Source organism: Hemibagrus wyckioides, linkage group LG18 (assembly GCF_019097595.1).
Source record: "Hemibagrus wyckioides isolate EC202008001 linkage group LG18, SWU_Hwy_1.0, whole genome shotgun sequence".
Taxonomy (NCBI): Eukaryota; Metazoa; Chordata; class Actinopteri; order Siluriformes; family Bagridae; genus Hemibagrus; species Hemibagrus wyckioides.
Window position 1 is genome coordinate 22,287,368 of NC_080727.1, and position 14,508 is coordinate 22,301,875.

Below are 14,508 nucleotides of genomic sequence, written 5' to 3' on the forward strand. Positions count from 1 at the left end.
GTGTGCCAATAATTCTCAGTGGGCTCTGTGTATGATGTGGTTGATGATGGTCCAGGTTAATTGGCTCAAGTCTAGATCCAGACTTGTCTCATTTACACGTCTAATGTATTGAGTAGTATGTATTAGAGTACTGTATAATAATATGCTATGCAAATTAAAACGAAACAGCGGTGTATTTTTGACATAAGTGGCCTGGGAAAATGTTTATCGTAGTTTAACAGTGATAGACGAGGAGCGAATGGAGGTCACGTGACTTCCGGCCGCAGTACGGAGGCTAGACACTACTGTCCTACATACAGTTTCTGCGGCACCTACATACAACCGACCCTATGGTTATCAGTTCATGACATTTCACTAAAACCGAAATAAAAAAAAAACCCGATTCGTTTATACCCAAGTAAATAAATCCCGTGGAAGTGCGCTACAAATTTCTCAATAGCTCCGAGCTGGAGCTCCATGTCGTCTTTCCAAGATGGCGGCTGCTATAGTGGTGCAAAAAGAAAAGCACGAAAACGGGCGGGATTTAGAAACCTTTCTAATATGCCGTAATATCGCAAGTCATTTTAGGGGTAATTCGTTCTGTACGTGTTTTTTTTTTCTTTCCTTATCATTCACACTTAATTACCAGACAGAATAATGTAGTTACAAATAAACCTAAGCACTAAACCATCCCATCGTATTCACTATCTATTTACACCAAGCAGGCATAACATTATGACCACCTACATTAGATCCCTGAACGTGAGCCAGCATTAACTTCTTCAGCAATTTCAGCAACAGTAGTTCATCTGTTGGATCGGATCACACGGGCCAGCCTTTGATGAGTCTCGGCTGTCCATGGCCCTGTCTCCTGTTCACCACTGTTCCTTTCTTGGACCACTTTTGATAGATACTGACCACTGCAGACCGGGAACATCCCACAAGAGCTACAGTTTTGGAGACGCTCTGATCCGGTGGTCTAGCCACCACAATCTGACCCTTTTTGGTCAAACTCGCTCAAATACTTACGCTTGTCCATTTTTCCTGCTTCTAACACATCAACTTTGAGGACAAAATGTTGACTTGCTGTCTGATATAGCCCACCCACTAACAGGTGCCATGATGAGGAGATACTCAGTCTTATTCACTTCACCTGTAGTGCTCACAATCTTATGCCTAATTGGTGTATATCCATACAGAAGCCCAAAGTTTCCCAAAACCTGTCCCTGGATTATCCCACGTCCTACACACTTAATCAAAATATAGTGTTTTCACTGTTCTACACACACCGAGTCAATCGATCAGATCATTAATTAACAGCCTAGTGGATGTGTGAGAGCAGAAGAAACACTTATATAACATTTATATAAGTATGGAAAAAAAAAAAAAGCTTAAGTTTACACTTTTCTGTTTTCTTAGGTCACATCTGAAGCAGTTCATGAAGTCTTTTTCAGATGGCCTGCTGTAGTCTAACCATTCATTAAAAAGTTATACACAAAAGAATAAAGCAACATAAGTTAATACAGAGTATAATAACCTTTTCTTGAGTATTTTACAAACAATGAACAAACAATGAGTTGATTTATTTTTCTTACACTTTATAGCGATGTTATTACACTCAGCTTTCACAGTTAACACAGATGATGGACAGATTATGGGCAACCTGTCAAAATGTGTTACATGTACTGCCCCCTACTTCGAATCAACAATGTGCTGGCATAACCATGGGCCATTTTTTTTGCACAAGAGTTAAAGTTAATTAACGTGTTTTAGAAAGCACCGATTTGAAGATTTTCCTACATATCTTCTCAAAAGGCCCAACAGTCCAAAAACAATAAGATATTCTTCCAAATAAAAGCAATAATCTAAAACAGATGCTGAAAATAGTGACAAAACAAACACTCTTAATACAAGAGGACAGATTCAACCCATGTTTCAGCCAAAAAAAATATATATATAAAAATGAATCGGTCACTATTTCTGCTGATCATACGAGAAAACCTGAGGTCATTGACCAAATCAACAACCTTCAATAGTCCATGAAGCACAGAGGAAGTGAATTAGGTGGTATAACTTCTAAACATCCCACCAATTCAATAATGACTTAATGTCTAAGTCACATACAGTGTGCATGTTCACGCAGAACAAGCAGAAACTCATAAAGGCTTGGGCAGAGCAGAAACTTCCTCCAGACACTCATCATAAGCCTCCTTGTATTCTTCATGTGGTTTGATCATGATCACACAAGTGGGCCTTTTTGAACCAGCTGAGGATCCCAGGTCCTGGAAAGAAATAAAACGCACACGTTAAGTCCGAACGTATGAAAAGTGTTTCAGTGGTAGGAGTTTATGAAACACATCATTAGGGCAGTTAGTCAAGTCATGATTAAATGGATATTTCAGCAAACATTCTATCACTGACCACTTTCGATGGAATGTAAGCATAGGGCAGATTTCTGTCCTCACACATGATGGGTAAGTGGCAGTACACATCAATTGGAAGCGTATCTCCGGCGAGGACCACAATCCTGAAAAGAGTAAGAATACTTAGTGATGGAATAAATGATATATTATGCCAGAAAACCGACTTTCACCCTTTAAAAAATGATGTTGCAATATATGGAAAATGTGTGATGCAAATACTGACTGGTTAAATCCACAACTGTGGTTGATATCTGCACACACTACCTATCTATCTGTCTGTAACACTTATTCAGCACAGACCCATTCAACAGAGGGACAAAAATGTGCAGTGGGTGTTTTTATGTTAATGTATAGCTTGATCTCATCTGGATTAAAAACTTGGACAAATGGGAAAATTGACACTAAAAAGTGGTTTGCATCAACTAAATCTCTTCCACTAGACTTGTAGTAAACAGTCTAGGCCTAATTTCACTGTCAAATGCAATAACTTGGTAATGAGGGTAAATAATCAACTTCAACTAAACACAGTTTTATATAAACAACTAAAAACAAATGACAAAAGTATTGTTTATATTATAAACCATCTGAAATTTGCTCCATCTCTGAAATATCTGCATTATATTCATACAATACAACCTGGTGCAAAAGAGAGAGAGAGAAAGATAGATAGATAGATAGATAGATAGATAGATAGATAGATAGATAGATAGATAGATAGATAGATATTCTGGAATTTCCTTTGGGATCAACTAAGTATCTATCTATCTATCTATCTATCTAGAGAGAGAGAGAGAGAGAGAGAGAGATAGATAGATAGATAGATAGATAGATAGATAGGAATTCTTCTCAGAGAGAGAGAGAAAGATAGATAGATAGATAGATAGATAGATAGATAGATAGATAGATAGATAGGAATTCTGGAATTCTGGATCAACTAAGTATCTATCTAGAGAGAGAGAGATAGAGAGATAGATAGATAGACAGACAGACAGACCCTTACCCCTTTTCTCCCTTGTTGATGAATTTCTGTACTTCTTTCACTCCTCGGCGGATCTGTTTCTGCTTGGCCGCTGAAAAATAATAATAAAAAACATGTACATGACTAATAGCTTGAATTTCACTAAACATGCAATAAACTATTTTTGCTTAAACGCATGCGATATTTTTTCATATTTCAACAAGAGTGCGGCTTCAGTTCCTATATTCTGTTCGGAATGATAGTTTTAGTTAAATTTATAATAAGGATGCAGAAATTCTCACCTTTTTTCACACACTTGTACAACTTCTTGCTTAATTTGCGCGAGGCCAGCGGGTTAGCTATGGGGTTTATATTAGCTAGTAACTCCTGGTAGGATTTCTCCGTCCCTCCCGTCTCCTCCTCGGCAGCACTCTTCTCTTTCTTCGTCTTGGTCATATTTACAAGAATAAAAATAAAGACAGAAACTTTAACAAGTTCCCTCAACGATTGTTGTTTCTCTGAAGAACACACACGTGCTGCATCTACTAGTGTGCTTCCGGTTCTCGTTCTCAACTTCCACACACTGCCCCCTAGCGCCCCGGGACAGACCACCACCCCCCCAATCTATACTATATTGCCAAAAGTTTTGGGACGTGTGCCTTTACCTGCACATGAATGTAATATGGAGTTGTCCCGCCCTTTGCAGCTATAACAGCTTCAACTCTTCTGGGAAGGCTTTCCACAAGGTTTAGGAGTGTGTTTATGGGAATTTTTGACCATTCCTCTAGAAGCACATTTGTGAGGTCAGGCACTGATGTTGGACGAGAAGGTCTGGCTCACAGTCTCCACTCTAATTCATCCCAAAGGTGTTCTATGGGGTTGAGGTCAGGACTCTGTGCAGGCCAGTCAAGTTCCTCCACAACAAACTCACTCATCCATGCCTTTATGGGCCTTGCTTTGTGCACTGGTGTGCAGTCATGTCGGAGTTCAATTCAATTCAATTTTATTTGTATAGCGCTTTTAACAATGAACATCGTCTCAAAGCAGCTTTACAGAACATAGGAAACAAAAAAAATGCAAAAAGTCCTAGATGTTATACAAAATCATCCCTAGTTAGCAAGGCTGTGGCGACTGTGGCAAGGAAAAACTCCCTTAGACAGTATGTGGAAGGAACCAGACTCAAAAGGGAACCTCATCCCCATTTGGGTGACACCAATGAGTGTGATTATAAATGATTATAAACACCGAAGAGTGTGTCCTTTCTGCAGTTATGTACAGTCTACAGAATGTTAGTGTGTGTATTAATTAGAAGGTTGTTGTCATCCTTGAAGTCCACATAGTGTCAGCAGCGATGCTTTGATATACCCAAATCCTCACGAAGCAGAACCCAGCTGGAGCTGGTCCATCTCTGGATGCCTCAGGATCCTCGCAGAGTTGGCCTCTGTCTACTGGAGCTAAAAACAAGTCATTTGTGATTTTAACTAGCGCAGTTTCTGTCCTATGATGGGGCCTGAAACCTGACTGAAATTCTTCGAAGATGTTGTTTTCCTGTAGGAAGGAGCATACTTGAGCTGACACCACCTTTTCTAATATTTTAGATATAAACGGAAGGTTTGAAATCGGTCTGTAATTTGTTATTTCATTAGGGTCTAAATTCAGAAGAGGCTTAATGACTTAAAGAGGTTTAGGGACGTGACCTAAATATAGCGAGGAATTAATAATGTTTAGAAACGGCTCTCCAGCTGCATGTATCACATCTTTCAGTATTCTAGCTGAAATCAGATCTAACAAACACGTTGTTGATTTAGCCGTGGTGATAAGTCTATACAGCTCTTCCTGTCCTATACCTGTGAAGCATTGTAGCTCTAGATGTGGAGCTTTAGACTGGACTGGATCACTGGGATACTGTCAGAGGGTGAACATCCATTATTTTGTTCCTTGTACTATCAATTTTTTCAGTGAAGAAGTTCATCACTACTAAACTGTGATGGAATACTCTCTCCAGATATCTGAGGTTTTGTTAGTCTAGCCACTGTACTAAATAAGAATCTGGGATTATTCTGGGTTATCAGTTTGCTCAGATGCTCAGCCCTAGCAGCTTTTGGAGCTTTTTCGCTCGAGGTTACGGGTTGCCCTCTTGAGGGCGTGAGTATGACTATTATACCATGGTGCAGGTGTTTAATCTCTGACCTTTTTTAATCGGATGGGGGCAACAGTGTCTAGCGTGCTGGTGAAGATAGTGCCTATGCTGTTAGTCACTTCATCTTGATCATCTGCATTTAGGGGTCTGGTAAGAATTTGAGACAGATCCGGCAGATTACTTGTGACTTTAGTGGTTGGATTAATATTTCTACCAAATCGATAACCTGGGGAGACGCAGCTAATATGTTCTACAGGTAGAGTGTACACCACAAGGTCTGTGATATCATCAGTTTGAGGTAGAATATCTATATCAGTGACATCAGTTCCATGTGATATCATTAAATCTAGCGTATGATTAAAATGATGACTTGGTCTAGTAATGTTTTGTTTAACCACAAAGGAATTTAGTAGATCCAAAAATGCGAGTCCTAAAGCATCATTAGCATCGTCTACATGAACGTTAAAGTCTTCTACACTTATCAAATCAAAATGAATCAATAAATCTGACAGTAGATGTGCAAATTCTTTAAGAAAATCAACGTAGGGCCCGGAGCAAGATATAGCAGGGAATTATGTATGTCAGTAAGGGCAAGCACTTCAAATGAGTTAAACCTGGGTCCTGTTTTCTGAGTAACGGTAAGAAAATTGTTATAGATGGTTACAACACCACCTCCACCACCAGTCTGATGGGGCTCATGCTTATAGACATATCCTCATTCAGACCAATGTAATCATTTGGACTAAGCCAGGTTTCAGTAAGGCAGAGTGCATCAAGACCCATGCATCATGAATTTCCCTTTGGGATGAATGAAGTATCTATCTATCTATAATCTGAGATCATTTCATTAACAATAAGTGCTTTAGGTGCAAGGGATCTAATGTTGAGAAGCCCAAACTTTAGAAATAGTTTTCTTGGTTGCTTATTAGACCCTTTTCTGGTTTTATGGCGATTAGGTTATTTTGAGCACTATTCGGGGAACAGACACAGTTTCTATAAGACGAACTACGTGTGACAAACGGTCATCCCCAAACTGTTCCCACAAAGAGCATGAAATTGTCCAAAATGTCTTGGTATGAAGCTGGAGCATTAAGAGTTCCTTTCACTGGAACTAAGGGGTACAGCCCAACACCTGAATTCAATGATCTGGAGGGGTGTCCCAATACTTTTGGCAATATAGTGTAGCTTATGAGTTCTATTAAAACATGAAAAGCACACTTGTGTTTGTTGTAACGTAAATGTTTTATAATCAGAGCGACACTGATAGAATACGGACAAATAATTACACGCCGTTTTACATTTTAATATTACTTTAACAAACAAAAAAAATAATGAGTGAGAAACATGTCATACATCACTGATATCATGCACACAAAATACAAATTTCCCATATGCAACTTCAGGCAAAGTCTAATCCACACTGGACTGTGAACTACACCAGACTGTAAAACTTAAAGATTGCATAAGTTAAAATATAAATATAAACAAACAGGGTTTTTCTCTACCTCGTGTGGACTTCATATACCAATGTAAGGTGCACCGTATGTTCGAAGCTAGACGATTATTCATCAAGCAAACGCTAAGGTGTGTTATTCTGACAATCCTGATCCATCATTAAGGCACAAAACCATAAATGTTTACAAATTGTCAGTATAAAGCATCATTACTCATTTTGTCCTTCTTCTTCCATCATATAGAGGGGAAATATTCTCCTAAATAGAAATATCACCATAGTGCAAGCCTTTGTATTAATACTAACAAGGGGGTGTTTAACTTTTTGATAACTAAGGGGGGGGGGTTATCCCAAAAATAAACAAGGTCCAGTGAGTGACGCTAGTTTCAATTTAAGGTAGAAATAAATATAAGCCAGTTTTCAGAAGGATTGGCCTCTTTTTTTTCCCTCATATATATATATACACAAATACTGTCTTATTTTCAGTACCAAATGAACCACAAAAAATAAAAATTATATATATAAAAAAAAGGGATAATACAAAACGTAACAAAACAATATGTTCAAGAATCAAACCTGTAGACTGCAATAAATTAAAAATAAAACCTTATTGTAAACTACACAAATGAACAAGCATCATAGGCCCTATTTAATTTGGCACCAAGAAGCTAAAATCATCTGATAACATCTTTTCATTTAATAAAAGGAAAAACAGAGCTATGTGAATGCGTGGACCAATCTTCAGACACGATCAAGAAACGAAGCTTATTTTGTGAATGGCATGAAAATTGCATGCATATTAGGAGATCTGCGTGGCTGGTATGAACGTGTATAGATTAGAAATAGAGATTAAATAAATATATTGTTAGCAACACATTCAAGCGATGGGGGGAGAAAGAAAAAAAAAAAAATCAGCCTGTTATAGACATGAACAGCATGTCCGTGTAGCTCAATTCAGTATGAAAATAGTGAACCTGCCAACACTGGGCAGTTTACTGAGGTCGTCAGGGGCGGATCAGGCTACGTTGGCGTTCGCATTATAAATGAAACGCGGCCAGTGCATCTCACACCACCTCCAAAAGATGCCTTCGACCCCGTTCACACTTGTACTCGTCATCGCCCACGTGTGCTCTGATTATCCGAGGCAAATGTTATGATGCAGTGTTTCAAAAATGCTATATTTATATTTACATATAGTGTGCGTGTGCGCGCACACATACATATTCCCAAATTTCCTCTAGGGCAGGGGTGTCCAATCTTATCCAAAAAGGGCCGGTGTGGGTGCAGGTTTTCATTCCAACTGAGCAGAAGCCACACCTGAGTCTACTGAAAGCCAAGATCAGTTGATTAGACAGTTGGAATCAGGTGTAGCTTCTGCTTGGTTGGAATGAAAACCTGCCCCCACACTGGCCATTTCTGGATAAGATTGGACACCCTTGCTCTAGGGGATCAATAGTTTGGATGAAAGCAGAAAAAGGACAAGAGTTAAGTCAATACAAAGTTATTTGAGAGTAATCAAGAGTCCTGCGTTTTCACAGCGATCCCCACACTTGCATGGCGAATAGTGCGCCCATGCAGCGTGTAACCGTCTAGCTTCACAGTGGCAATGGTACCGGGTTCGAGTCCTTCAGCTGGCGTATGGCACACTATCTGATGCTGGTAAGGGTCGTATGCACCGCCCACAGGACTCATCTTCTCCAGCCCATGCTTGGTAAACACCTGCTGCAGTTTGTCCTTTATTTCAGTCAGATTCTGAGTGCCCTGTACGACGTTCATGCCTCCTGCAGCATTGTCCAGCAGGTCAGCCACCTCCACTAGGTCACGGCAGAAACTTTGAATTCCTTTGAGAGCCATTTAAAAAGAGAGAGAACCATTAACATTTATGCCGGCAAAAAAAAAAACATTAGACATCTTTTCACTGGAGAACTTTAACCACAAACTGCTCCTCTTGGTGATTTTCTAGCACCACAATCACACCAACAAGAAGAGAAATCACAATTGTGATTTGTTTCAGATATTAGAGACAATAATTTGTACATAATGATACCATTAAACATTGGGTGTGTGGGACGGATCATCCGACTTCACATTATTTCCTACAGGAAAATTCACTTTGCTATACGAGCTTATTGGATTACGAGCACTTTTCCGGAATGAATTATGCTCGCAATCCAAGGTTCCACTGTACATAACTGGTTTTGCATGGCAGCTTTCAAAAGCTATTTTAAATGCTTGCAACATTTCTGTTTTTGTTCGAAACAGTGCTCCATTTCCTAAATACACTATATTGCCAAAAGTTTTGGGACACTCCTCCAAATGATTGAATTCAGGTGTTGTGTTTCAGGAGTTTGGGCTCCACCCCTTTGTTCCAGTGAAAGGAACTCTTAATGCTTCAGCTTCATACCTAGACATTTTGGACAATTTCATGCTCTTTGTGGGAACAGTTTGGGGATGACCCCTTCCTGTTCCAACATGACTGCACACCAGTGACCAAAGCAAGGTCCATAAAGACATGGATGAGTGAGTTTGGTGTGGAGGAACTTGACTGGCCTGCACAGAGTCCTGACCTCAACCCCATAGAACACCTTTGGGATGAATTAGAGTGGAGACTGTGAGCCAGACCTTCTCGTCCAACATCAGTGTCTGACCTCACAAATGCGGTTCTAGAGGAATGGTCAAAAATTCCCATAAACACACTCCTAAACCTTGTGGAAAGCCTTCCCAGAAGAGTTGAAGCTGTTATAGCTGCAAAGGGCGGGGCAACTCCATATTACATTCATGTGCATATAAAGGCAGATGTCCCAAAATGTTTGGCAATGTAGTGTAGCATTATGTATAAGATTTACTCTCTATGTTAGGAGGGTAAATCATTTAGACATTAACCCTAGAATTTGTTGAATATGCACTGGAGGTTCTACACAATGTTTTCACACAGCTACAAATTTCCCAAAATGTGCACTGTGTATAAAACAGGCTACTTTTGCAGACACACACTTCCCATTTTGATGATGTCAGCATGCGGATGAAAAGTTCAGTGCATTGCTAACTTACTAAAAAATAAACAAACATTATATAACCGTTATCATGCATGCACCAGTGGAAAGGTGGCTCAAAGCACATAGCCTTACCAAAGGTCTTTGCGTCCTCCACAAACTTCTGAGTTCTTCTCCGAACGGTGTCCGAGTCAGCCAAGGCTCTTTTGTAACGTTGCTGTCAAAAACACAGAAACTTCACATTAATTCAAATTATGAATCTACTCACAGCTTGTACAGGTGATATTTGCGTCGTTACTTGATTTGACCGAGAGATCGGGTCACCACAAACATTTTGTAAGCAAAAGTCTTACAACGTGGAACATGCAAGCTCACATCGATGTCTTTAGAGTGTATTTATTCATTCAAGGGGATACTAAACGAAGGAACCTTTCCAAATAACCGCTGTAACAGACAGAAGTAACTCACAGTGAGATCCCGGACCTGCTCCTCCAGCTTATTGGCTTTCATCTCCAACATCCTGACATGTGTTACAGAGAGACTCTGCTCATCATCACCATCGTCATTGTGGCAGTCGTCTCCCGTAGTGCGCCTCTCTGCAGCGGTGCTGGAGAAGCCAATACGAGTGCTAGTGTACAAAAAGGAACAAAAAAACACATATTTACTCAAGTAAGAGTGTTCTCAGAGGTTAATGTGTACAAAGTGATAAGGACACTGAGATAAACAACACCGGTTGGCTATTAACAGGAATACAGAATCGTGTATATGTGGACACACAGCGAGGTCCGTGAATATTTAGACACTGACAAACTTGTTTTAGTTGTCTAACACTGTATTCTGAAAAAACGAGGGTTTTATAGTACTTTATACAAAATCTGGCCATCTGTTATGAAGAGTATTTTCTTCACCAGGGAACGAATCTAGCACAGTGCTACCAAATAGTTGTAATGTTATTGCTATCCCTCTGATTAGTTTGTTTGGATTTTTCAGCCACGTTACAGCTTCGATTTATCGGCAGTGACAGCCCTTTAGACTTCACATGGAGAGTACACAGCAACACAACACTTGGAAATCAAATCTAGACTTTTCCAACTTCAACATACTGTCGTAGACTGATAAGATAAAAGAATAACATTGTCGATGTCCATGTATTTTTGGACCTTCCTGTATACAAAGTCCCCTCTGAAAGTATTGGAACAGCAATAAAAATTCAGCATTTTCAGATGTTTCAGTGTGGACAAACAACTTTTGGGAAAGACTGAAAACGATAAAGTGGACACTAAGCGTTTTTTTAGACCCGGGTTATAGTGCAGACGTAGCCTAAACGTGTTGCTGAATCTAACAGCCATATTTAGCAGAATTAAAACATTCGTAAACCTGGAAAAAAAAGCCATTCTATCTATTGTCTAGTGGATCTGAAGGACAACAGTGTCCCCAACATCAACCGCTAAATTATAAAGCGCTTATCAGTCTCACACCCCCTTAAAAAACAGGTTTACGCCTAATTCTCAGCCTCGCTTCAGTGACTAAATCTCATAAGGAAACTACGGATTTGTGCTTTCTGAGTCCTGCAGGTCCTTTGTCCTTAATGTAGTCTCCTGGAGTTTGTTCCTCACCGCTGTCACACATCCAAATCTACATCTGTAAAGCTGCTTTGTCACCAGGTCTATTGTTAAAAGTTCTACACAAATTAAATCGAATTGAATCGGTCAGGTAAAACCGAGCGAATAGGTCATTTTGTCACTATGGACAATTTGTCACCCCCCTTTACACTGTCCATTAAGTGAAAAGGACCTCCCACAGGGCTACTTTCTCAACACAGCAGTGACACCGACATAGTGCGCGTGTGTGTGTGTGTGTGTGTGTGTGTGTGTGTGTGGTCCTGGTATGAGTTTATCAGGCACAGCAGTATTGCTGGCAGTCTTAAAATACTCAGTGTATACCGAATGCCAGTTTATTAGGCACACCTTGACTAGACATTCTAACTTAAATAAGAGTATATTTCACTTTTACATTAATACATTACCGTCGTTTTAAATCCGGATCACATCTAATTTTTTTAAAATAACCTCTACGAAAAGGTAGACCGGATAGAAACAGCAATGAAATTACAGCCTATAAACATGTTTGCACGTTTAGCGCCCTGTGTTGAATTACGTGAGCTAATGTTGCTAAGGCCATAACATTACTATTTTAAGTCTCGAGACTCGGCTAACTAGCAACGTCGTAAATTTACTGGCACCGACTTCGAAATAAACATGTTATCAGGACACATGCGGGTTAAATTTGCAAACCGGGGTGTTTTGTGGATAGTTAGACATTTTACATTTGGTTTAAAGCTCGTTTGTTGGTTAGCCGTTCCGATTCTGTTTATTTAGCTAGCCGACTAGTTAGCGTTACACGTCCTCAGCGATTAGCCTCGTGAAATAAGGTTTTTATAATAAATGCATTTTCTGATGGTTATCGCAACACTATGGTTTACAAATACGTTTATATATATGAATATAAATGCATTTATATATAAACCCGCTAGCTTATAACGTTATCCATGTTATTGAAGGTCACACAGTCTAATAAAGTGGCGTACAAGAGTGTTAAAAAACAACTATGTGAGTTAACGGATTTGGATATTTACATCTGTCTATAAACAACAACAAAAAAGCGTTTCCTTACCTGACTCTGCAGAGTTTTGTCGGTAAAGTACCTAAATGGATCGCTTTTTTCCCACACAAAGACAGAAAGCAGACGGCCATTTGTCGCAAGCTCAGTTCGCTAATGCTACATCAGGGTCTGAGGTGGCGAGGACGTGTCTCATTCACACCCTGAGGAGTGCGCACTTCAGCCAGCACTGCGCCCCTGGCAGACTTTAAACCAACAAAGCTGACCAATAACGCGCTGTTCTGAGAGATGTCCGAGGCGAATATGTAACTGACCATCAAAACGTGACGTTTTGTCATGTGTCAGTCAGCACTGACTTATGGCTTGTGACTGTAATTTTAGTTTCATATTCAGACATTTCGGGGATTTACAGTCACGACATCTGGTCTTAAAATGGAGACTCACTCAACTCCCAGTAGTTTCTACAGCAGCTGCATGATATTGTACAAGCCATTTCAAATGTATTTCATATTAAATCATTAGAGAGCTGTGGAGAAGGTGCACAATACTGCAGATTGTTTCGGGAACAAGCATCTTGAGTGTTCAGAAGCTATTCTGACCATATAGTGGAGGTGGTAGCTCAGGTAGTTAAGGCTCTGGGTCGTTGACCGGAAGATTGGGTTAAAGCCCCAGCACCGCCACGCAAGGCCCCCAACCCACCCTGCTCCAGGGGTGCTGCATCATGACTGACCCTGTGCTCTGACCCCAACCCTTAAGGATGGGATATGTGAAGAAAGCATTTCATTGTGCACTAATTTATATGTGACAAATAAAGACAACTTCATTTTTTCTTTCCAAAAAAAAAAAAAAAAAATCCATTAAAACTCTATAGTAATAGTTCAACTGAGAATATTTGCTAGAAGATGAGAAGAAGAGTATTTGCTTTATAAGGAGATGTGTAATGTTGTCCAAATTGTTTTAGATCAAGTATTCAGAATGAATATTTTTACAAATAAAAAATCCATGACATTTTGTAATAAAGAGTTCAATTCACTAAATTAAGACGTGTAGCGCATTAGGTGCACACTGTGCCACAACTTGTTTCTTGGATTGTCATATTGATTATTTATATAGTGATTATTTTTTTCTATATTAAAAAACAATGCATTACTTGGGAGCAATTTCTTTGTTTACATTCCTTGCAAAAAATCAATTTTTGTACTTTATCCTATCTATAAATCAGAGTAGTGACACAATTAGGCCACTATGATGCAATACATTTACATACATAGACACAAATATATACAAACAAATAAAACAAACAAATAAAAACATGGAAATATTCGAACTACATTGTGATATACATAGGATTCAATTCAGCCGTGCATTAATGATTAGACTGATTACCTTGAGGACACTGAGGGCCATTCTCAGTATTATAGATCTACATAGAAATCAATATATTCTCAGGATTATAAACAGCATCAATTACCAGAAACAGCCAAAGGTCCAGCAACTGAAATCTAGTGAAGACACAAAAAATATGAACGTTTATTATGAATGAATATTTCATAATATGAATGAATATTTACTAAATAAATTGAAAAAAATGTATATGGCGCAATTCGTGCTCAAAAAGTCACAAGAAGTCTCAATATAATAACGTCAGAGAGTATTTTCCATATTCCCTGAATCATCGTGGCCTTTTGTGTATATTTTCCGTGAGAGATTTTCTGAAAACATTCACAATCTAACCAACAGAGGAGAATAAAGTTTTATCAGAATAAGAAATTAATAGTTAATCACTTTCTGGAACCATAACTAACTATTTACATATTTACAAAATGCTTTAATTTCTATGAAGTATAGTGACCAGTGCTCGGTTGTTGAGATTGTAATCAGTGATTGGTCGTTGAGAACAGTGTTGATCAGTGATTGGGTGTTTAGTCATTGTGAACAATGGT

At 39.1% G+C, this 14,508-nt stretch overlaps 2 protein-coding genes across 2 annotated transcripts; both read right to left on the minus strand.

The window, feature by feature from the left end:
* Positions 1 to 1,543: 1,543 nt before the first annotated feature.
* nhp2 (NHP2 ribonucleoprotein homolog (yeast)) lies at positions 1,544 to 3,933 on the minus strand. Its single transcript, XM_058414760.1, has 4 exons — positions 3,663 to 3,933; positions 3,403 to 3,472; positions 2,401 to 2,506; positions 1,544 to 2,261 (listed from the first exon to the last, which is right to left on the minus strand). The coding sequence occupies exons 1-4, from the start codon at positions 3,814 to 3,816 to the stop codon at positions 2,136 to 2,138; spliced, it is 456 nt and encodes a 151-aa protein (XP_058270743.1). The 5' UTR covers positions 3,817 to 3,933; the 3' UTR covers positions 1,544 to 2,135.
* Positions 3,934 to 6,782: 2,849 nt separating this feature from the next.
* On the minus strand, positions 6,783 to 12,785 carry grpel2 (GrpE-like 2, mitochondrial). Its single transcript, XM_058415302.1, has 4 exons — positions 12,620 to 12,785; positions 10,415 to 10,574; positions 10,082 to 10,163; positions 6,783 to 8,794 (listed from the first exon to the last, which is right to left on the minus strand). Exons 1-4 carry the CDS (start codon positions 12,697 to 12,699, stop codon positions 8,469 to 8,471), a joined length of 648 nt encoding a protein of 215 aa, XP_058271285.1. The 5' UTR covers positions 12,700 to 12,785; the 3' UTR covers positions 6,783 to 8,468.
* Between the last annotated feature and the right edge of the window lie 1,723 nt (positions 12,786 to 14,508).